Source organism: Pristis pectinata, chromosome 1, assembly GCF_009764475.1.
Source record: "Pristis pectinata isolate sPriPec2 chromosome 1, sPriPec2.1.pri, whole genome shotgun sequence".
In the NCBI taxonomy this organism is placed as follows: Eukaryota; Metazoa; Chordata; class Chondrichthyes; order Rhinopristiformes; family Pristidae; genus Pristis; species Pristis pectinata.
This window is the reverse complement of record NC_067405.1, coordinates 112,878,105-112,900,668: the sequence shown is the minus strand read 5'-3', so window position 1 is coordinate 112,900,668 and position 22,564 is coordinate 112,878,105. Positions and strand designations below refer to the sequence as shown.

The 22,564-nt window shown below is 35.6% G+C and overlaps 1 protein-coding gene across 1 annotated transcript in view; it reads right to left on the bottom strand.

Moving 5' to 3' along the window:
- Window positions 1-3,739: 3,739 nt before the first annotated feature.
- Window positions 3,740-22,564, bottom strand: part of exoc5 (exocyst complex component 5) — a 44,960-nt gene continuing 26,135 nt past the window's right edge. Inside the window, 10 exon segments of the mRNA XM_052038715.1 lie at window positions 3,740-5,141; window positions 7,166-7,381; window positions 9,171-9,279; window positions 10,944-11,030; window positions 11,638-11,758; window positions 12,639-12,747; window positions 12,950-13,097; window positions 16,269-16,341; window positions 16,344-16,477; window positions 18,354-18,436. Coding sequence (XP_051894675.1) covers window positions 4,953-5,141; window positions 7,166-7,381; window positions 9,171-9,279; window positions 10,944-11,030; window positions 11,638-11,758; window positions 12,639-12,747; window positions 12,950-13,097; window positions 16,269-16,341; window positions 16,344-16,477; window positions 18,354-18,436 — 1,269 coding nt within the window. The 3' untranslated portion in view covers window positions 3,740-4,952.

Here is a 22,564-nt window from a genome sequence, read left to right as displayed (position 1 = left end):
GAAGCCATGTGAGACATGTTGACTTGGTCAAATGAGCAAGAGAGCATAAAATGCTTCATGTTTTTATGTCAGCCAAAAACTAAGGATCTGCTCTAATGACATGTACCGGGGAAAACAATTAATGGAAAAAAGGTCAAAAGTAGCTTCATCAAAACTGCCAATACAACTGCACAGTGTTATTTTGATTAACAGTAATTATCACGAAGGCTAAGATTTTGTTTCAAAATCTAAAAAAATAGTTACCATTACAACACAGTCTATAAGCAGGTAACTGTGACACTAACTGCATCAGGAATATCACACTAAAAAAGGTGGTGCAGCAACGGTTCATCTGATTGGTTCTTGGGATGATGGGCCAGATGAGATATTAAACAGACAAGGCTTATACTCTTGAATTTAGATGACTGAGACATTATCTCATTGAAATATTCAAAGTTCTTTTGGGGGCTTTACAGGTTAGATGCAAGGAAATGCTTTTCCAGCCTAGGATGTCTAGAATCTGTGGTCACAGTCTCAAAATAAATGGGCTGCCATTTTAGGACAGAGTTGAGAAGTAATTTGTTTTTTCAGAAGGTAGTGAGTCTTTGGAATTCTCCACCCAAGAGGGCTGTGGAGGCGTAGTCACCAAGTATATTTGGGATACAGGTGATAGATTGTTAAATATTAAGGGAATTGGGTTATAGGTCAACTAACAAACTAAAACTTTACAAAATAATCCCAAAAATGATGCCAGAGGAACATGTCCTTCAAAGTTCTCATTATTTATCCCCAAATCCAAAAACCTTAGAATGGATTGACCATCAACAGAAAGACTACAATTTAGGTTTACTTTGGTAACAAGCACGAGGTTGGGTTGTGGAGAGGATGTCTGGCTCCCATCAGTAAAGGGGAAATCTGTATATAGAGCAGAAGCTGAATAAAAGACACAAGAAGACAAGGCATAGGGATAGAGAGTTATTATTATTATTTAAGTTTAATCAATATTTAAACCTTGAATGTAAAACAACCATTCTAGGTCTCAATTTGGACAAGTAGGCATCATGAATTAATAGTTTTGCAAATTAAATTTTAATGAAATAGTTAATTCAAAACAGATTTAAGAAGATTGATTTAATATTAACTACTATATGGTTAATGATGTCAACAATGGTAATAACAACATGTTTCCAACATGCATTTCATTACCCTTCTATCAAGATGTCCATTATCAAAAGGACTGCAAAGTAAATTTAATATGGGGGAAATATAGCACCTCATATTCAATAGTTTCAAAAGCACCTACAAAAGCAGTTTCAAAAATACAAATGGACTTCAGTGGATTTGCCTTGTCCTCTTTCTTTAAAGAAACTATTTTGGCCTTGCACTTATTAGATGTGGAAGATATTTTCTAATTACATTATGAAAAGTCATTCCTGTTTACCAAATCACATGGCCAAAGTTGATCTGGATTTAATGTTTTCCCCCCAAATGAACAGTAAATAATATTAGAACTTTATGGCAACTAACAACTTCTTTCAGCTAGTTATGGAATTATAGCGAATGCAGTAAGCCAGCTTTAGGCCTTGTGGTACTCTTATTCTGGTCTTATCTAAAAATTTCAATTACAGTTTTAAGAATTTTCTTTATCGTTAATTAAGTTAACCTCAGTAGAGGTGACATAGGTACATTAGACCTATGGTATGCACATCCTGAGCCGTGTAGGAACTGCAGAATACTTCGTGTGTACTAGACACCAAAGGTGCAGGATGTGGCATCAACTAGAGGAGTCCGAGCTTCAGGTTTTGCAGGTTAAGGAACAGCTGACGTCACTGCAGTCCATCTGAGGCTGTGTAGTTCATGGAAGGCACATTTTAGATCATTGTACAGCTCAAAAAGGATGCTGACAGGGAAGGAATGGGTGTTCAGAGAGAAAAATAAGTGCAGGCGGATGGTTCAGGAGACCCCTGATGGCAACTTGTTCGCTAACAAATCTTCAATTCTGACAACAGAGAAGGCAAAGGTTTCTTCTGAAGCATTGGGACTAGCTCTGGGCAATCTGGAAGCATCTCAACAGATTTGGCACCAATGACTGCGAAGAACAAGGTGGGCCGAAGGGCCTGTTTTGTGCTGTATGATTCTATAGAACACTCAAACTAATTTGACAGGGGGAAGATAGCACTGAAGAGACTGGGGGAGAGAACTAGCACAAGAAGAAACTAAAAGTTTTTAAGATAGGACTAGACTAAGAGAGAGTACAAAAAAGGTCTTAAGATGCATTTACACATACTACAAACCTAAGCAGCATATTTAAAAATGTAGTCGAGCTGCAGATTTAATCAACCACTCAATTAGGATTATGATATTATGGCAGTAACAAAGACCTTGAGGGAAAAAAAAGGCAGGAATGGGTTACAAATGGACAAGGTGTTCAGGAAAGATTGGGAAGAATGGTGAAAGAGAAGCAATATCAATTAGGGATAATAATGCAATGTTGGAGAAAATGTCCTGGAATGATCAAGCTATCTGTTTATAGAGTTAAGGAACAATAAAGGTTGATTACACCACTGGGGACTATTCTAGAGGCTGCCATGCCAAGGAACAAATATGCAGAAAATAACAAAAGTATAAAAGCCATGGAGTAGTGATAATGGGAGACTGCCACCATCCAAATATAGACCGGGATAGCAATCACACAAGGTGCCAAGAACAAGTACAGTTTTCTGATGAATATTCAGGAAGACTTTCTTGATCATTACATTTCAAGCTAACAAAGAAAGGTGGTGTAGCTGGACTTGATTCTGGGAGATAAGCGGGGCCAAGTGGACCAAGTATCTAGGAAACAGCAATAAATCATGGAACAGCTGTAGGAAAGGATAGAAACCATTTCAAGGTCAACTGGTGTGGGGCTACTTTCAATGACATAAGAACAGACCTGGCCCAGGTAAACTGAAAAGGAAAAGAAAATTAAAGCCCAGAATCCGTGGATGAATAAAAAGATAGAGAAAATGGTGCTAAAAGAATGAGCATCTGACAGAAGCCTGGCTTTTAACAAAGTGACCACCAGGCTAATTACAGAAAGTTGAGGGGAAGTGAATAAAAGGATATAAGAGGCAGACGGCAAGGACTGGCAGAAAACACAAAAGGAAATCCAAAAGTATTCTATAAGCATGGGAACAGGAAAGGCTTGCAAGATGAGTAGAGGAGCTGATGAGAGACCAAAAAGGATATCTAATCATGAAGGCAGAAGGCACAGCTGAGATACCACCAAGGAAATCTTAAAACAGGAAGCTGATGCAGCTGGAGTCTCAAAGAAAGATGTAGTTGGGCTTCTGGAGGGGGTGTAAATAAGTGAATAAGTCACTTGGTGCAGATAAAATACATCCTAGGTTGCTGGGGGAAGTAACTGGCCATAATCATCTAAGCATCCATAAGATTCAGAGGTGGTGCCTATGGACTGGAAAATTAGATATTTTACCACAATAACCATAGACTAGCCACTTTAACTTGCATGTTGGGAAAAATTCTAAAATTAAGAAATCAGGAATAGAATTAGGAGCGTGGATTGATTGAGAAAGCCAGTATGGATTTGTTAAAGGCAAATTTTAATTAATGATCCAAATTGATAGTGTAACAGAGGGTCAATGAAAGAAATGCAGCTGATGTAGTATTCTGTGGTTCTGTGATTCTCTTTCCCCAAGTACACATTGCACAGTATTTTAGAATACTGAGAACAGTAAATAATGAGAAATGCTTCTCCACATTATAGACGAGGTCATTGGCAGTTTAATGAAGCAGTATTTACAACTTTTTCCATCAGTGAAAGAATTCTGCAGTTTTTCCACCACTTACTGTTTCTAACTTTTTACTCTTAACTCAAGAAGAAATACTTCAAAGCATGCTTGCACATAAAATCATTACAATATAAACCTTCAGGTATAAAGCAAATCCATAATATAGAATGTCAAAAAGGAACATTACAAAATGTGAAAGTTATCAACCAGTTCTGTTTGTGGTCATAATGCCAGCATATGGAAGATCAAAATTTATTCAAAGGACAATTAAATGATATACAAAAATCAACTTGTGTTTTGTTGAAATTACTGTGTTTTATTTTTATGGCAAATGCAATTAAAACTGACCAACACTGAAAACCAAATTCATTCCCTCCTACAACTTACAGTCCAAAGACTTCCAAAATCCTCATTTCATTTTTCTCCTTCAGTAATCATGCATTATTGCCACAGTGGAGAACAGTAACCTCAGAAATGGCAAAGGGAATATATATTTACTAGAGCACTACTTGCAGAGCTCATTAATAACTAAAAATTGCTGCATTAACTTACATATGAATGGCATAATCGTGCTGCATTGCATCCTCAACCACTCATCCCACTTTCAGTCCAAGAAAATATCCCATGAAACAATAACTATGTTTCATATGCAGAGGCACCTGCTGTAGCTGATTAATCAAAAACCTGTATAAACAAGTATACCATTAACATAGTGTTACCTCTGTGTACAGCAAGAGGAAGTGAATCCATCATACCTGGATAAAACATACATTTTTAAACAAGTGTTCATTGAACTGAAGGTTAAACTTAATATTCAGTGCTTCAACAACCTCCCTGATTGAATTTATAAACATGAATATATCAACATATGCAAAACTTGAATTACATTAGTGGCTTCTGAGAGGTTCAGCTCTGGATAATTTACTGTTAGAGCATAAATTGTGCAAAAATATTACTTGTATTTAGCTTGAATTAACGTAGCCTCTTTTTCAAATGAAACACAGTTCAATAATGGCTGCTCTTTAGTGAAGTCACGTATTTTCCATCAATTACATTTGTAAATGGCTATGTAACAGGGGTTGGGATACCCTGCATTTAAAGCTTCCAAAGATCCAAACAGCCTAAGCACAAAACTCCCGATCAAGCTCTGACACTATATTCCGATTTCAAATGTCAAGGATTTCAGCTGAAGTGACGACCAAGACGCGCTGATCTGTAGTCGGACCTTAACTGCACAAAGGCATGAAGGATGTTCTTGTCAAGATTAGTTAGTTGCTCTCCAGAACAGACCTGCTTAAGGTTGTCAGGTGCTACTACCAGAAGATTACAGAGTGCATGTAGCGTGTCAAAAAGTTGTAACACCAAGGGGATCTGTTAGGAAAAGCAGAAAAAAGTTCAATTATGAAAAAAAAAAGTAGCAGCAATTCCACAGATATCAAACTACACCTTTTGGGGGGGGGGAGCAAAAAGGGAAGGTGAATCTTTTGTAACCCACACAAGGTATGGACCAAATTGGAAGAATAGCATTTTGAAATTTATTTCTCTGACACGTAGCACTGAAAAAAACATTTTGAAAATCATATTTTCTAGGATCTTTTATTGGGAAAATATCATGCGTAATCTGGACAAAGTTAAGCGTGATTGAGAAGTACTGCAGGAGAGTGCAACACAAGATAAATGGTAGTATGCAAAATTATTTAAATGTAGCTGAAGGGCTATTTATCTCTTTATAGAACTGTCACACCAAGTTGGAGAATATATTGTTATACAATAAAACTCAGATAATCCAGTATCTGATTATTCAGAAATTATCCGCATTGGCGCACCAAGTCCTAATTATCTGCAGGCCTGCTATCTACAAATCCGCCATATATTACTGTTAGTGTGGGTTGAGTGTATGACCAGGGCTGGGCTCAGGAACACCAGGGGTTGAGAGAGCGAGAGAGCAGGTGGTGGTGGCTAGACTAACATCCAATGATTCAGAAATTCACAAAATGGATATTTAGACAGATTACGGGTCAAACTGGAATTCACAGTTTATGAAGAAGTTGACAACTTTTAAGTACTTGATCTGGAAGGTAGATATCAAAATCTTTGATGTCAGTTTATCATCTATGACATGGAGTGATGTACCATTTCGAAAATCTGGCACTATGTGAGAAGTGTTTAAAAATTAAAGTACTTCAGTACTCAACTTGCTTAGGTATAATATAAAGTAAGCATAAAAATAAACTGAAATGAAATAAAATGTACATGTTTTGTAAAAAGTTATGCAATTACTACAAGTCAAGTAAAGGGAAGGATGATCTGTGGCTATCCAAATCAGACCAGCAAACCTGAGTGTCTTTATAAAGTCAGAATAGTAATAGCAAGCTTAAGTTTAATGAAATGAAATTAATAAAATGGGTTTATAATGTGAGCAAATTATATTTCAGTTGCAAGACAGAACTGCAAAAACTGGAAATCTGAAACAAACAGAAAAGTCTGGATGTATTTGCTAGTTCTTTCACCATCTGTTAAGAAGTTAATATTTCAGCTCTACAGTCCTCATTAGATCTGACAGTTCCATGAAAGAGTTGCACCTTAAATATTAACTACTTCATTCACAGGTACTGACTAAACAGAATTTCCTGCTACTTTATATCACCAAGGTACTCAAAAGTCTGCAAGATTAAAACATTAGTTTTTTGGCAATTGTATACTTCTATAATTCACAATGTTTCATTTTCCTTTATTATAATGTATACAGAACATTATAATTAGGATAAAATGCAACATTAAAAATTCTTTTGATCCAGTAATTAAAATAGTCATATATAATTCTTCCTTGTTTTTATTAAGTCCCTAGCATTAGACTGAAATCTAAGACCATCTGGTGATACAAGCACAGAGATGCATCAATTAATTTACTGAAAATGGAACAGGCCTGGCTGATCTCAATTCTGAACGTGGATTTGCTGTATAATTTTTACCTACTCTATTTAAATGTCTTTCTACCATGATTTCTAACATACAAGCAAACAGGTTTTTGAATTGAAGATTTTAAGCGAAAACAACATTTTACCCAGTTTTAAATACTGTATATTAATTGAATGAATATTCCCCTCTTAATTTATAAATGTTAAGACTTTCCAAGACAAAACCTTCAAGTCGCTCTTAGTACTGAATTTCAATTTTGGTACAGTGGTGGTGGGTGGCTGGAGATTACTCTAAAAGTAAACTGAAATGAACTGAATATGTTTAAGAAATATTTTGAAAAAATCTCTGCTATTATGTGCAACTTTAATTTGAACTCATTCAAAGAGAATTATTAGATAATCAAGAAAGCAGCACAAAATACCAACAATATAAAATCTCATCAAGTCAACCAGTGGCTAATAGAGGGTATACAACACCTTAAACTCTTTGGCACACTTGCGATACTCAGCTACATCACAGATTGCCAGCATGCCACCCATTGAACTGTATGTATACTGCTGGAGATGCTCATGAATTAAGCGGTGGAAACGAACTCCAAATTCTGTTAGAACAGTATCCACATTCTTCCCATCCATTGAATTTCGATTTTTTTCTACTTGCTTCCCAACATAGTCACAGACTTTGACACAGGCCTATTCAAAAAGATTGCAGAAAGTAAGATATTAATATTAAAGTAAAACATTGCAGATGCTGGGGATCTGAGAGAAAAAACAGAAAATGCTGGAAATGCTCAGAAGATTAGGCAGCATTTGCAGAGAGTTAATGTTTCAGATTGTGGTGCTGTCTGATCTGTTGAGCATTTCCAACATTTTGCTTTTATGTGACAGTAATATGGTTTGTGTTCTATTAAGCAGTGAAAACAAGATTATATTCTATGCTAACTACAGTTGCTCTATTACAGTACATCACAAAGCATTTGATTTGTAACTATTTTAATGCTGGTGAACAGCAGATCGATTTTTAAACTCGCTGTCACTTTTTATTTTAAAACTTTTAGTTCATGAGAAATGATTACTAATGATCAAGATTCGATTTCTAAAACAAAAGTGATACATGATTATTTTTCAAATATTTCTGAGGGAATAAACACACAGCAGTTGTCAACAAAACATTCATCTCAAGTTAACAAAGACACTGAGCTGCTTTTCAATCAGACTCCAGCTCAGATTTAAACTTAGTGTTCTGAAAAACAGCTGCTCCTTAAAGCAACAAAATGAATGGACACTCCAGAAAAAATATTATCATGTGTCTAAAAATCAGTGAAAGACATGCAAACACTGAAGAGAATGTTGTGTTCCAATACTTCGCTCTGGCCTAAATATTGACAGGTCAATCTATTATCCCAGCATTTACCAAAAAAGATATTTTAATTCAATGTATGCGACTTCAAGAAGCTTAACTGTATAAAGTGCATTTATATGATATGTTCAACAAGCCCAGCAAGAAATTTGTGCATTTAAAAATTTTCAGGACAACGTTTAAACTATGATCAAAATTAGATTAAATTGCTTCTCCAGGGAAGCAGTACCTACATCAAGATCATGGACGATAAGATCCCATAGCATTAATATAACTGAATGTGATGAAAATCAGTAAGGTCAAAATTGACAATCAAAATCTTAGCGTTTCTGTGGATCATGTAGTCGAATTACACCTGCCAGTTGGGGAAATTTCCCCCAGAAACTGAATTTCTATGAACTTTTCAGCAGGTTTCCATGCTATGTTAGATTTGGGCTCCAATGGCAGAAATGCGAGTAGTGCCATAAATCTACAATCTGCCTGCAGCTTGCTACATAATTCTCTAAATATTCTATACCACTTACTGTTATAAGGGGAAAAAGAATAGCTGTGTCATTCATTGCTCCCAAGGATGAGTGACAAAATAAAAAGTGATCGGCATCGTGGAATTTAGCTAAAAGTCCCACTCATTGTTGATAATTTGCATCAGATTTGAACCTCTCCAGATATTTTAAAGTCCGAACATCTAATAGTCTTAAACACACCATGCAACAAACTGGCACTGATTGAATCCTGCTGTGTGGAAAATGGTCACCATGTTTTCTAACAAAGTGATTGCACTTCAAAGTAATTTATTGGATGCAAAATGTTTTTGAATTTTCTGAGGATGTAACATTACAATATATAAATGCAGATTTTCTCTCACCATAGAAGTTAGAAAATGTGGTTGAATAAAAAAAGGGTCAAAAACATTTGCAATAAAAATTCAGACCGAAGGCAGCAGCCAACAAGATAATAGATGACAGATCATCAGCTCCACTTTAAATCTTTTAGCATAATCATGTTGCATAGTAATTTGGAAGAACTAAATATAATGTACAACCTTTTATATCTGCAACAAATTTCAGAAATGAATTTTTGCAATATGCTCTCAAATCAATGCAGTGGTTTGTAGATACATACATTGGTATACTGAATTAATACATTGTTTTCATCCTCTGGTTTGAAGTCGGTCTTCTTCTGTTCAACAGTCAGAATATGCTTCATATGTCCAATCATGCAATTCAATGTCCTTCACAGAATAAAGTGGATACTTTAATTATGAGATAAAGCTGCTATTCGGTTGGTACAGGAGTAGACTACATTAAATAATGCAAAGACACTACATGACAATATTACTGATGGTGTTAAATTTTAATATTAGCTATATTAAAAGTAACTTGAAATAAAATGCATATTCATGTACCTACATTAACAAATCACATGATCTTACAAAAGTTATAGCAGATGGGGTCTCTGATAATATTCTGCTTTGCTACTTTTATTAATGATCCAGATGCAGTTATCAGAGGCACTATCTGAAAGCTTGTTTATGATCCGTAAGTTGAGAGTGTGTCAAGAATTTTGATGTTGTTCAAATGGTTCCGGTGGATATTCAGGGATTGGGCATATGGCAGACACAATGTTTCAATTGGTAAAGTCCATACAGGGATGAATGTTCCTCTCCAGGGTGGACATCAGCTTGCACAGAAGTTGCTGCACTAAACCAGGGCCAGAGAAATTTCAACCAGTTTTAATTACCCAAGCAGATCAAAAGAGGAATTTTATTCATTTGTTTTTTTTCTCCAAATTAATTGGGTTCTCATCTATCCCATGACATCATATGGTTTGGTTAGGGTACAGAGTGTATGTGATTGTGTGGTTCAGGTTGGACAGACCAGTCTCAAGTCTGGTAGTTATTTTTTTACATAAGCGCAAGGCTACAGTTATGGTACAGAGACCACAGAAACTGGTATTTTCATTTGAGCAAAAGGGAGCTTTAATAGAGATGTTTCAAATTACAATGGATTTTTATAGAAAATGGAGAAGCCACTTTCCATGCAGGTGGGTTAGTAATCAGAAGCTAAGGACTTAAGACAACTGGAATAGTACCAGGGAAAGACAGGTTTTTATTTAAACGTACAAATTTAGGAAATTGTGAACTGGATTACATAGTCCAAAAAAATGTGACATAAACAGATTCAACATTAATTTTCAAATTTGACTAGGAATATTTGCAGCATTGAGATGAAAACATCAGGAAAATTAACCCAATAGTATTTCCAAGAGCTGGCACAGACAAGATGCACCAAAAAAAACCTCTTGTGCTTTGTATTTTTGTGACTTTATAGATCTAAATCGTGGGGGACTATCAATGTAGTATCAAAATTGTCATATCAAAAATTCAAAATCATTTATTCCACACAAGACCATTTGCAAAAATTATTGGAAAATGGCAGAAGAAATTCAGCTTTCACATAACATATTTCAAAGACAGAATCAAATCATTAAAACATTTACCACTGTATTTGTCAAGTGCAAAATGTAAAGCAATTTCATCAATTTCAATTCAATAATAAATGTCAGTTCTTTTATTTAGAATCCAAGTTTTCTTGAAAGTCCATTTACATCATAAAAAGAAAATGTTCTCTATGTCCAGTCAACAAAACTTTGTAATCTCCCATTCATTTGAATAAATGGCCATCTACAGTACAAAACTGAATTTTTATGGAAGAAAAATGTTATTTTGCTTTAGGATTAAGCAGTTTAAAAATAACACCCTTGAGTGAAAGGGCTGCATTTAACAGATGTTCAGTGGATGATTAACTGAACGATAATGAGATACTGTATACAACATGAAAAACTGAGTTTAATGACATGCTTTAAATGGATATATTGCAATGAATTTATATCTACCTGTCAATGCCTGTATCTAGTTTTACTTCCATCTGTTCAATGACCTCTTTCTTCTTCTGTAGGCACTCAGTAAGCTTGGGAGAGGAGCTGCAAATACAAATACAGAAAAAGAAAAGAATTTATTTTGTTAGCAATATTTCAAATGAAAGTAAGTTTAAGAAACTGTAGTGAGGCACTGCTTTTTGCAATTTTATAAAATACATTTTCTGTAATTTAGAAGTCAGCTGAAACAAATGTGTTCAACATGGGTACTTAGGTTATTTGACAATTTACCACAATGATTAGATTAACATTCAAATTAGATTTTTTTTAGAATTTTAAGATCTAAATCAAACTCATTGAATTACATGTCATTAACATGGTTCTCAAGTACATTTAGAGCCAAATCCGTTTTCTTAACTGGCTCAATTTGCTCAGATAGTCATCATTTTGATGTTTATTCCTCATTGTAAAAACCTTTTCTCTAGCTATATTTTGTTTCAAATTGTGTCCCAAATTGCTTAAAAAGTATCTTCATTAGAAGTCATTCTGCTTGCACATAAACACTGAGTGCAGCAAGTTCATAATTATGCAAATATGCCACATTAAGCATGCAAGTGGCAGATACTCAAAAGTTAAGATGTTTTATTTTAATTCTTGCTGCAATAAATGAGCTTTGTATGATTACCACATTCATTTAACTAAATCTACTCACCTTATTAGCGGCATGAGGTGGTCATTAAATTGTTTGTCAAATAAATGAAAAATAGTATTTGCCTGTTGTACGACATCTAAAAAGTAAAGGCTTGCAGTCTTGGAATCTGTAGATGGGATTGCTGAGGAAAAAGACAACTTTTTCTCATATTTAAATGATAAAGGACCAGCAATAGTCAGAACATAATGAATAGTCTGCTTCATTAAGTTAAGCAACCAGTTCGCAAAAGTAAATTAACATGTTACCCAAATAAGTGATAAATGATATAGGCAACCGAACATATTAGTTCCAATTCAATTCACAATTATATTGATAGTCAATAAACAACAATCAACATCATCTCAGAAAGGGAAGTTTCTACCTCGCCTCTCTCAATCTGTCAAGAATACTCAAGTGGAATAATTTGAACCACAACTTCAAAGAGCTACAAATTAGAATCCTTATTATGCACTGAGAGTGGCAAAGAAATTTTCTGACAGATAACAAGTAATTTTTTTCCCCCAAAATATTGGAATTGTTAGAGGATTCAATAGAATACTGAGAAGTGAATGAGCGTTCAGGTGGTGGAAAACTGGAGCTTGTAGTCAAGGAACAAATAGATAACAAAAGTGTTAGCAATCATAAAAGTATTAGCAAACAGAAAAGTGTGGAAAGTGGGAAGAAACCTAGTGAGGAAGTTAAGGGTCTAGGTCTATTTCAGTGCTATCCAAGGAAAACAAACTAGAATGTACAAGAGAAACAGGAGGTGAAATGTTCAAAAACTTGGCAGGGAATGGAAGGTTAAAAATGCAATGGCTATTGGTGAGAACAAGGAAATTAAGAGTGATCCATATTGGAGTGGTAGCAATGATACCAACTTTGAAAGGAGATAGGATAAACCCGAGGAAAGTGTTTACATTATTAGCTAGGAAATCAAGTGATCATAAATTTAATTGAAGCATGAAACTGAATTAATGTAGTGAGAATCAATCATACTATGAACAAATTAATGATAGAATTACCTGCGAGTCCAATCTCTAACGCATAGTCAATATGTTCAACGCACAAATACTCCACAAGAATAGTAAATATTCGAAAAGCATTCTTTGGTAAATCAGAAGGGTCAGACAACTATAAATAAAAAGATTAAAAAGTGAATGGGTACTGCTCATACAATAGTTATTTCTGCCAGCTCAATATAAAAGTTTGCGCAAAATAATTTCTTGAAAGTCTCCCCAAAGTGGAAGACACAGCCAAAAGCAGTGAGAATTCACAACTTGTGACCTACTTGAAGAAAATCAATTCACAATTCAAATCTCAAAAACTTTCTCACCCTATGACACCTCTCAAAGGCCTGTCTGGTCTCCTGCAAAAGATTGACAACCACCTCCTGTGACAGGAAAGTCTCACCATGTGTGTCAATACTTGGTCCAAGCGGTAAGTTGGTACGTTGGCGAATTCGCTCTTTTAGATCCTGAATACTACAAAATGAAAAACCATTTAAAACAAAGCCCACAATTCATGTAAAGGTTTAAAACTACTTAACTAAATAAAACCACATACAAAAGCATTCAGTAGAAATAAGTGCATAGTTACCTATTAAATCTCATTATATTTTATTGATACCAATCCTGACTGATATTTTGTAGAGATTTAGAAGTGTGCAATATTATCGTAGGAATTATCCATTGTGGAGAAATCAATACACTGGGTTACTGATCCCTAGTCCTTTGAAGTTCACTTAGTGAGTAAAAACAACTTGTTTAACCCTTTTCCGTAGTGTAACTCTGATCCTACATAAGGGTTTAGCCTTTCAACTCAGGTTATAACACACTACACTTTTCAGTGGTTATCCAACTGTACAATACGACTTATCTATGAATCATTTCATCATAATAATTCTTTATTAAAAAATGGCAGAATTTCTGAGAGATGGATTCACAGTGCAGTGTTTGTTACCACGGCAGCATTTGTTGAAACAAAATTGCTGTCACTCAGTTGGACATTAGCAAATGCTAGTCAACTTTTAATGGATAAATAAAATGAAAGCACTCACAGAAGCTAATAAAGTGACCCCAGAAGTGATAAATTGTTCTCATCAACTCTGCTATATTACTTCAAGTTAACCTGCCTCTTCATGTGTTCAACTTTGACGAAGCTGAGGTTTTCTGGAATTTTCAACTGGTCGACTCTGCTTCTTTTGTGACAATGAATATGTTAGTAGGAAATAAGGACTCTTAGTGGCTGATGGCTGAAAAGTTGACCACTTCTCTCCCCATAGATGTCACAGTTTAGAGTGTTAATTTTATGAATAACAATTAAATTTCTGGTATGGAGGTTTTGTAACTTGTCAGTCTTCCAGACAACAGCACTTTTAAACCGTTGCCAATGGATGCTGGGGTGACAAATTATTCATGAACCAAATTTGTGAGTTCATGGCTGGAAAAGGAGTAGCTGCCTAAGGATTCAATTTGTTGGACGTTATAAATGCTGTTGGGCTCTTAGTGGCATGCTAACATTGCAAACTATTTTTGCTCTTGTGTATGCCCAGTAAAGGAGGAAAATTTGATCAAGTTTGAAGGAATTAAAGGCATTGCTGTGCTATAGAGAACTTGGATGTGACTCAAGCATATACGATCCTACTTGTATTCTTCAATCTATGATCACAGCTTATTACTGATCTATAACTGATCACCCAAACACCCTTTTGCCAACCTCAACCCAAAATAAGTAAATGAGGCAAGAAAAATTTTGCAAATGATGATCCTGTTCTTCAGCAGCATGCTCCATTTTGACCTCTGACAATTACAGTTGTGCAATATTGATCTACTGATTTGTTTCAAATAAATCAGCCTGGCAAAAACTAAGGAATTAATAGTTAACAAATAAATTTTAAAAATAGTAAAGTAACAATTAAAGTAATAAAATTTAAATAATGAATTTTAAAAATTCTTATGAAATTGTAAATTCCTTCATAACACCTTCAGACCACTCACAAATGTTTTTAATTATATACCTCCAAGATAATGCCTTGAGGAAAGTTGTGGAAAAAAATTCCAAGTTCTCAAAATGCACTGCTTTAATACTGCCAAAAATTTGTGTGGCACTTTGATTGTTGTTCTGTCACCAATGTTTTAAAAGATAAACGACAAGATCTACAGCCAGTTTTGATGGAGTGCTGATAGTTTTGAAGTCTGGTTAAAAAGTTATTGAAAACATTTTCAGACAAGGGTGACAGTATGGTGCTAATGTTTGTGGAATGAATCAATCATAACAAATAGGGTTGTATTATCAGAGGGTACTGGTGCCTTCAAATGTCCAGCCTTTTTCAGTGGCTTTGGAGCACTGCAATGAATAAACAATTGCAGAAAGGAGATTTAGCATTTTGCATCGCCTGAATTAAACACATTAATTTTTCACTTAAGGGAAATGAGTGCCATTCAAACTGAGAGACAAAATTAATTTGGGGAAAACAAATTTGGTTGCATATAGCTAATAATGCACACACTTGAGTAAATTAGACACCTAAAAAAATCAGCTGCATAGAAATTACAAATTAGTTTCGTCACACTTCACAGTACTGCATTCGGAAATTATTTTTCAAAGTACTGTCCCTTAAATTTAATTATGTAATTGTACAGAAATACCAAGCATTACAAAAGGGCACAAACTGATGCTGAAGCGCACCTGCTGTGCATTCAGGTCATGTATTTAATTAGATAAATTCATAAATCCTTTTCATGTATAGACAAGCTAAGCTTGTTTCTAGACCCTTCTGTGAAATCCAAATTGGATGTCAGGCCTGAAGTAAATTCAAGTCACCAAAATAATCACTGAACTGGCAAGCAAATTTCTGCCCAGTGAAAATGAGAAATCCTTTTGAAACAATATTGAAAAAAATTCAGCTCAAAGTTTATTAGCAAATGTAAAGAATGGAACATAAAGAAAGTTTTCTTCATTAGTATAATATGTAATGTTGTTCAACTTTTCAGGAAATTCTTAACTTGCTTGATCCAAGTTAACACATACTATAAAAGGCATTACCTTTTTGTTTTAAAAAAAAAACAAATTTCTACAAGGTGCCATTTTCAAAGGAAAACAAAACCCCTTTTCCTCTTTTGGATGACCCATTGTCTACTGCCTCCACTATTGTGATCCAGTTTAATCTTAGGGAAACTGTTTCAAATGCAAAATTTTGCTAAGGTTTCACAAACTTATAATAATTGATTCGTTATTGAGGTAACTGATGGAGATCACATAATTCAGTAAAGATGGAAAGAATATTTATTGCAAATTACAGCAGTTTAAGAAATTCTCTGTCTTGGAAGTTCTGATATCAAAATTCCTTTTGGGACCTAAAAAACAAAATCACTTTGGGGATAAAAAAATGTCCAGTTCTACAATGTATGATTTGATACCATCAAGTAAGATTAGTCATATCACAGCTTTAACGAATACTGCTTGTTTCATTACTTCTTTGAAATGCAAGTCACCTAATATTCAAAATCTATTTACAGCGAAGGCCCCAGTGTCATCACACTGTTAATCTGACCCATCGACAAGTGAGGTACTGATCAGCAGTAAAGAATAAAGTGTCAAAAATACCAACAGTTTGAAGAAAAATGCACTTCATTTTCAAGTAAGCCACTCACCCTCCAGAGCCATAAGACCGCTTTTGATGATTTTTGGAATCATAATAACGCTGTAACACCATACTACTTCTATCTTCAAGTAGCCCGTCTCAATTTCTATATAATTTTCCAAATATGAAATGAAAATGCCTTTGATCATCTTAGCCAGAAATGTTTGCTTATCAGTGCCAAGGTCAAATTCTGCTAATTTGCTTGCTAGATTTGTGGTCCTGAAGGAAAAGAGACAACACAGAAAAGGTTGCATTCATTGCTTGTTCCCAAGCACTTACCAATGGTACTCAACCAACTGCTTGATAGCTTGTTTCTTAAATATCAGACCAAACTAATTTGACCTTTTCCTTTCACTTCTGAAATATCCGACCTCACATGACAAGTTCTACAAGGAGACCAATTGCGATTTAAATGCAGGGTAATATTGCCATGCTGGTTTTAATTTCAATCTGTATTCCATCTTTCAAGGCATAACCTATCAATCAAATCTGTTAACAATAAAAGTTCTGGAAGAAGTAGATGTTTGTGTTTAATCTCTAATGATATTAACTACATACCAATGAAAACAAAGAAATCACAGGTAAAAAAAAGGTGATATGGAAGTAGCTTGCTGCTTTATTATTCCAAAATATTTAATAGCCTTAAGTGAACTCATCTCCCTCAATTGAAAAAGATTAGTAAAGCACTAACCTGCTTTGTAACTGTTGTACAAAAAGTATGTAGAAATCTATTTCATATAACAATCACTGCATGTAAACAATCTTTGAAATCAATTATTTTGCTATCAAAGGTTTAACCATTTGCTTCTTTTCCTAAGCCCGAAATCTAAACGGAATTAAATTTGTTTATGCAGTGTATTCACAAACTCAGGATGTCACAAGGCATTTTTACAACTACCTGACTATAACAGTGACTGCACTTCAGAAGTAATGTACAAAATTTAACATCCAATTTGCACACAGCAAGACCCCATAAACTTTAATGTGATAATGGCCAGGTAAATATATTTAGTGATTCTGATTGAAGACTAAATATTGTCTACCCAGACTTCCACTTCCCATTGATACTCTGTTGACATGTTTTCAATTAGGCAGAAACACATTTCAACCACTCATGAGGTGTTATATTGGTAGAAGTTAGTCATCAGCATTTTTTCCTCTAACCTTTCAAATAATTGTCAGAAATCCTTCAGTTAATCCTCTTAATCCTCTTTTTCATGTTGTGCTCATCTGATACAATAATTACTTTTGATATCAGTTAGTGTCTCAAGGTTTTGTAGGATGGTCAGTCACCATTTCTTTTCAAATAAATATCAAGGGTATTTCAGACAGACCACTAACAAATTTGGGACAGTCTCCTCAAAAGGTAAAATGTCTCCCAGTCAAATCACTATGAGATAGTTAATGAGTGCAGAGAACTGGTTACAAATTATTTTCCAAACCAGAGGGGGGGGGGGGGGGGGGAAGCAGAGATAATTAGGTAATTTTCTGCAGCACAGGCCTGACAAGCTATTGCAGGACGACCAAGAAAGATTTGAATTTGTTCCAATTAAACACCAGGAAACATTACCATTGACAATGATGGGTCAACACAACTGTTATACAGAGATTGCTTCCGTGTAATCACAAAGCTTCAAAAATATTACAATAATAAATCACTTAAAAATATTGAATATCATAGAGATCAATTCAGTTTCAAAGATTACATTTTGAAGATGGGATGGATTTCCAAAATGCAGCTTTGGAATATATATGCAAATTGCAATAATAAAGTACAATTTCAATTAAAGGGGAAATCTTAGATTTCAATCAATGTCATGTATCACACCGTGGGTAAAAATTACATTTTAAATCAAAGTGAGGCCAGGTCAATTTTCAGAAGGTCAGCAAGATTCTTACCCAAAGATAATTAACATACATGCAAGGATTAATATCTCCATCTCCATATCCCCTTTTAAGGTGTTTATAAGTAGCAATTAATATAATTGCTTCCTAAGAAATGTTTTTTTTTAATAGCCCATTCATTTGGTCTCTAGGACAATATTTGAAGTATGGGTTTATTAAATTTAAAATGACATTACCAGTAACATCTTACCTTGTGTACAGGTCATACAAGTTCTTTAAATACTGTTCTGCATCAGACCTTTTACTTTCTTCTAATCTATCTCGGATAAAACTCTAATAGATATGAAAAGAAAAATTGTTTCCAATATTGAAGGATTTCCATATTGACAATGTTACTGCCAGTTAAAATCACCACATTGTGGCAGCAACACAGCTCAATCACATCACTATTACAAAAATGAAAAAGCAGTCACAAAAACTGGCAAATCGGAAGTTTTTTATTTCACTTGCAAGAAGTAATTAGTTAAGAAATTTTGTTGATGCTGACGCAATGTGCACAGAGAAGATATAATACAGCTCATGGCAGGCAAGAAAAATCCCTCGTCCAAATTATTGTCAAACTGCCAAATTTTTATTTATTCTTCATAATGAGACAAAGATACCCAAGCACAAAAGGTTTTTTCTTGATCCACTCTGATTCCTGACAATAAAGGGAATCCTTTCTTTTTATAGCAAGGTTGAACCAAATTAATTGCAATTTTGGCATTCTAATGAGCATATTTGCTCCATCATGAAGTCTACCCATATCCAACGTCCGCCTCATTTCATTTTCTGCCAAAATCCATGACTTAATTACCTATAGATTTGACTATTAAAAGGATCTACAGGCCATCATATCACTTTGATCCTTTGTAAAGCTGCATTGCCATTCCCTATTACCCATGTCCCACTCACCTATTACTCATGTTTGATGCCCTACTCTGACTAATCACATTGGAGGACAATTTTGAAAATCTTCCTTATCCCAAATTCCTCTACGGGTGTGCCCATCTCCAATTTTAACCCTCCCCCATTCTTTAACTCGGAGACATCTGTGCTCATCCAATTATAATCTCTTGAGGACACCCAATTTCTTTTGTCTACTTTATATTTCAGTGGCTTCAGGTCTGGAATTTTATCCCTCAATACCTTCACTGTTCTTCTTTAGTGACAAAGCCCATCTTTTAAACAAAGCTAGTTTTCCATAGTCCATTATTAAATTTTGTTTGAAAGTTCTGACCTAGATCACCTACAACAATTTATTTCTAAATTGCAAACAATGTATTCTTTGGCTACACTGATATTCTGCTTGTGTTACTCTGCAGAGCACTAATTGCTTCAGCACTTCAGGACCTCCATTCGAAACACTCACAGGTATGCACCCACTCTAGTTTGTGAAATGGCATCTGATTGGACTGCATGCTGCTATGTTGGGAAACTCTTGTAGCAATGAAGCAACCCTGGCTTAGTGTGGAGAGGGTGCCTGTGGGTGCTGGATCAAGCAGTGCGCTGCTCAGAGTCAAGATGTCAGGCTCAGGGCTGAACCCTGGCCAGCAGGTATGAGTCCAGGCATTGCCAGGAACTGGCAGTGTTTGCTCCAAGTGTTGACAGAACAAGCAGATCCTACAGTCTCTCTCATCAAACGATTGAAGTTGCTGTTTGTCCCTCTCTTTGTTTGACTGCCCGACTCTCTATGGTAACCAGCTTAACAGTGGTCGCTGGCCATTGAGCTTGTTACCATAGAGAAATCCCCAGGCTGGAGAGGGATGTGGGAGTCATTCAAAAGTGAAATAATGATTTTGCAGGGCCATTGTGTTCCCATAAGAGTGAAAGGTAAGGACAGCAAGTCCAAGGAACCCTATATGTCTCTTGACGTCTATGGGTTGATAAAGAACAAAAGCATATGGCAAGTATGGAGATGAAAATGGGGGAGACCCTCCAAGAATATATAAAGTATAATGAGGTAACTGTAAATGGAATTAGCAGGGTAAAGAGGGGGGCACAAAACATCACCAGCAGACAAGATCAAGTAAAATCCCAAAACAGATTATAAGTACCTTAAGGGCAAAAGGTTTACTGGGGAATGAGTAGAACCCATCAGAGACCAAAGGGGAAATCTGTGCAATGAGCCAGAGGATGAAGGCAAGTTCTTAAATTAATATCTGCAAGGACACAGTAGTTTGACAATTCAGGGAGTAGTATAGTGAAATTCTGTAACTACTTATTAAAAAAAAGAGGTATTAGATGTATTAGTGGGCATAAATGTGGATAAGTCCCTAGGGCCTGATGAACTGTATCCTGGGCTTCCATTGATGGTTGGGAAGGAGATTGCTAGGTCCTGACCTGAATTTTCACTGACCTAGGCCGAGATACTAGATGACTGGAAGACAGCAAATGTCATACTTTTATTCAAGAAGGGTAGCAGCAATAAGCTGGGTAATTACAGCATGCAGGTCTAACATCAATGATAGGGAAATTGTTGGATAAAATTCTGAGTGGGATCCAAAAGTGAGCTTGATAATAGAAGATAGAGGGCAATGGAAGAGTTATTTTTATGATTGGAAGCTTGGGACCAGTCTGTACCACAAGGATCAGTGCTGTGACCCTTAAGGTTTGTTATATACATTAACAATTTAGATACGTAGGAGGTAAGTTTGCAGTAACATGATAATCGGTTATCAGCGAAGAGGATAGCTTTAGGTTTACAGCATGATATTGCTCAGTTGGTAAGATGCAAGGCAATGGCAGATGGAATTTAATCCTGGTAATGCATGAGGTAATACACTTTGGGAGGACCAATAAGGATAGGACACATACAATGAATGGCAGTACAACTCTGGTAATCCACTATTCGATCCTTCAGAAATCCTGATGATTTGGTAACTGGCTTACTGGCTGATGTTTCCCCCTCTCCCTATAAACTCATTGAGGCTCTGTTTCCTATGCTCCATTTAAACCCTTCCAGGGCTGTGTTCCCCACACTCCCCTTAAACTCACTAGTGAAGAGTCAACACAGTTTTATAGAAGGGAAATTAAATTTGACAAATTTAGAGTTCTTTGAGCATGAAGCTAACAAAGTACATAAAGGGGAATTGGTGGATATAATGTATTTGGGTTTCCAAAAGACATTCAATTTCATGCCATGTAGAAGATACAAGCAAGTGAAAGCTCAGAGTTGTATATTAGCATGAAGAGAAGGCAAGTTAACTAACAAGAACTATAATTGGGATAAATGAGTCATTTTTAAAGTTGGCAAGCCTTAACTAGTCAAGTGCCACAGGCATCTGAGGTAGGACCTCAACAATTCCAAAGAAGGAACCAAGTACACTGTAGCCAAATTTGCTGAAGTGGGAATGCAAGTTGCATTGATCACTCAGAATTTAAGAAGGGATAGGCTAGGTGTAGGCAAAAATTAGGCCGTTGGAGTACAACGTGGGTGAATGTGAGATCATTCACATTGGTAGGAAGAATAGAAAATAGAATTCTGTTTAAATGGAGAGAAACTACAGAATAAAACTACAAAATAATACAAACTACAGAACTCAAGGACAACTTCTATCCCACTGTGATAAGACTATTGAATGGTTTCCTTGAACGATGAGAGGACTCTTGACCTCACAATCTATCTTGTTATGACCTTGCACCTTAGTGTCTACCTGCACTTCCTTGTAGCTGTGACACTTTACTCTGTATTCTTTTATTGTTTTTACCCTGTACTACCTCAATGCACTGTGTAATGAATTGATCTGTACGAACGGTATGCAAGACAAGTTTTTCACTATACCTCAGTACATGACAATAATAAACCAATACTACCGTACATGCGTGATGCATCAAGTTAGCATACAGGCGCAGCAAGCAATTAGAAAGGCAAAAGGAACATTGGCATTTATTGCAAGAAATATTGAGAAAAAGTATGGAAATCTTCCTACAACTATCCATGGCATTGATGAGACCACATCTGGAATATTTAATACTGTTTTGGTCCCCTTATTCAAGGAATATACTTGTTGTTGCAGACAGTTCAGAGAACATTCACAACCTTGATTCCTGGGATGAAGGAACAACTGAGTAGATTGGGCCTGTAGTCGGTGGAGTTGAGAAAAGTGAGAGGTGATCTTATTGAAACACAAGATTTTGAGGGGGCTTTGCAATATCAATGATAGGGATTCCAGATCTTTTGTGGGGAGGGGGTGGGGGGGCAGGTTTTCAGCATAAGTAATTGGCAATTTTATTCAGAATAAAGAAGATTTTCTTCTTTTACACAGTCACTAATCTTTGAAATTATCTGCCCCATAGAGCTGGAGGCTAAATCACTGAGTATATTCAAGGCCAAAACAGATCCACTTTCCCACTTTTCAACATTAGGGGAGCCAAGGGTTATGGAGAATCAAGCAGGAAGGTGGAATTAAAATCAGGATC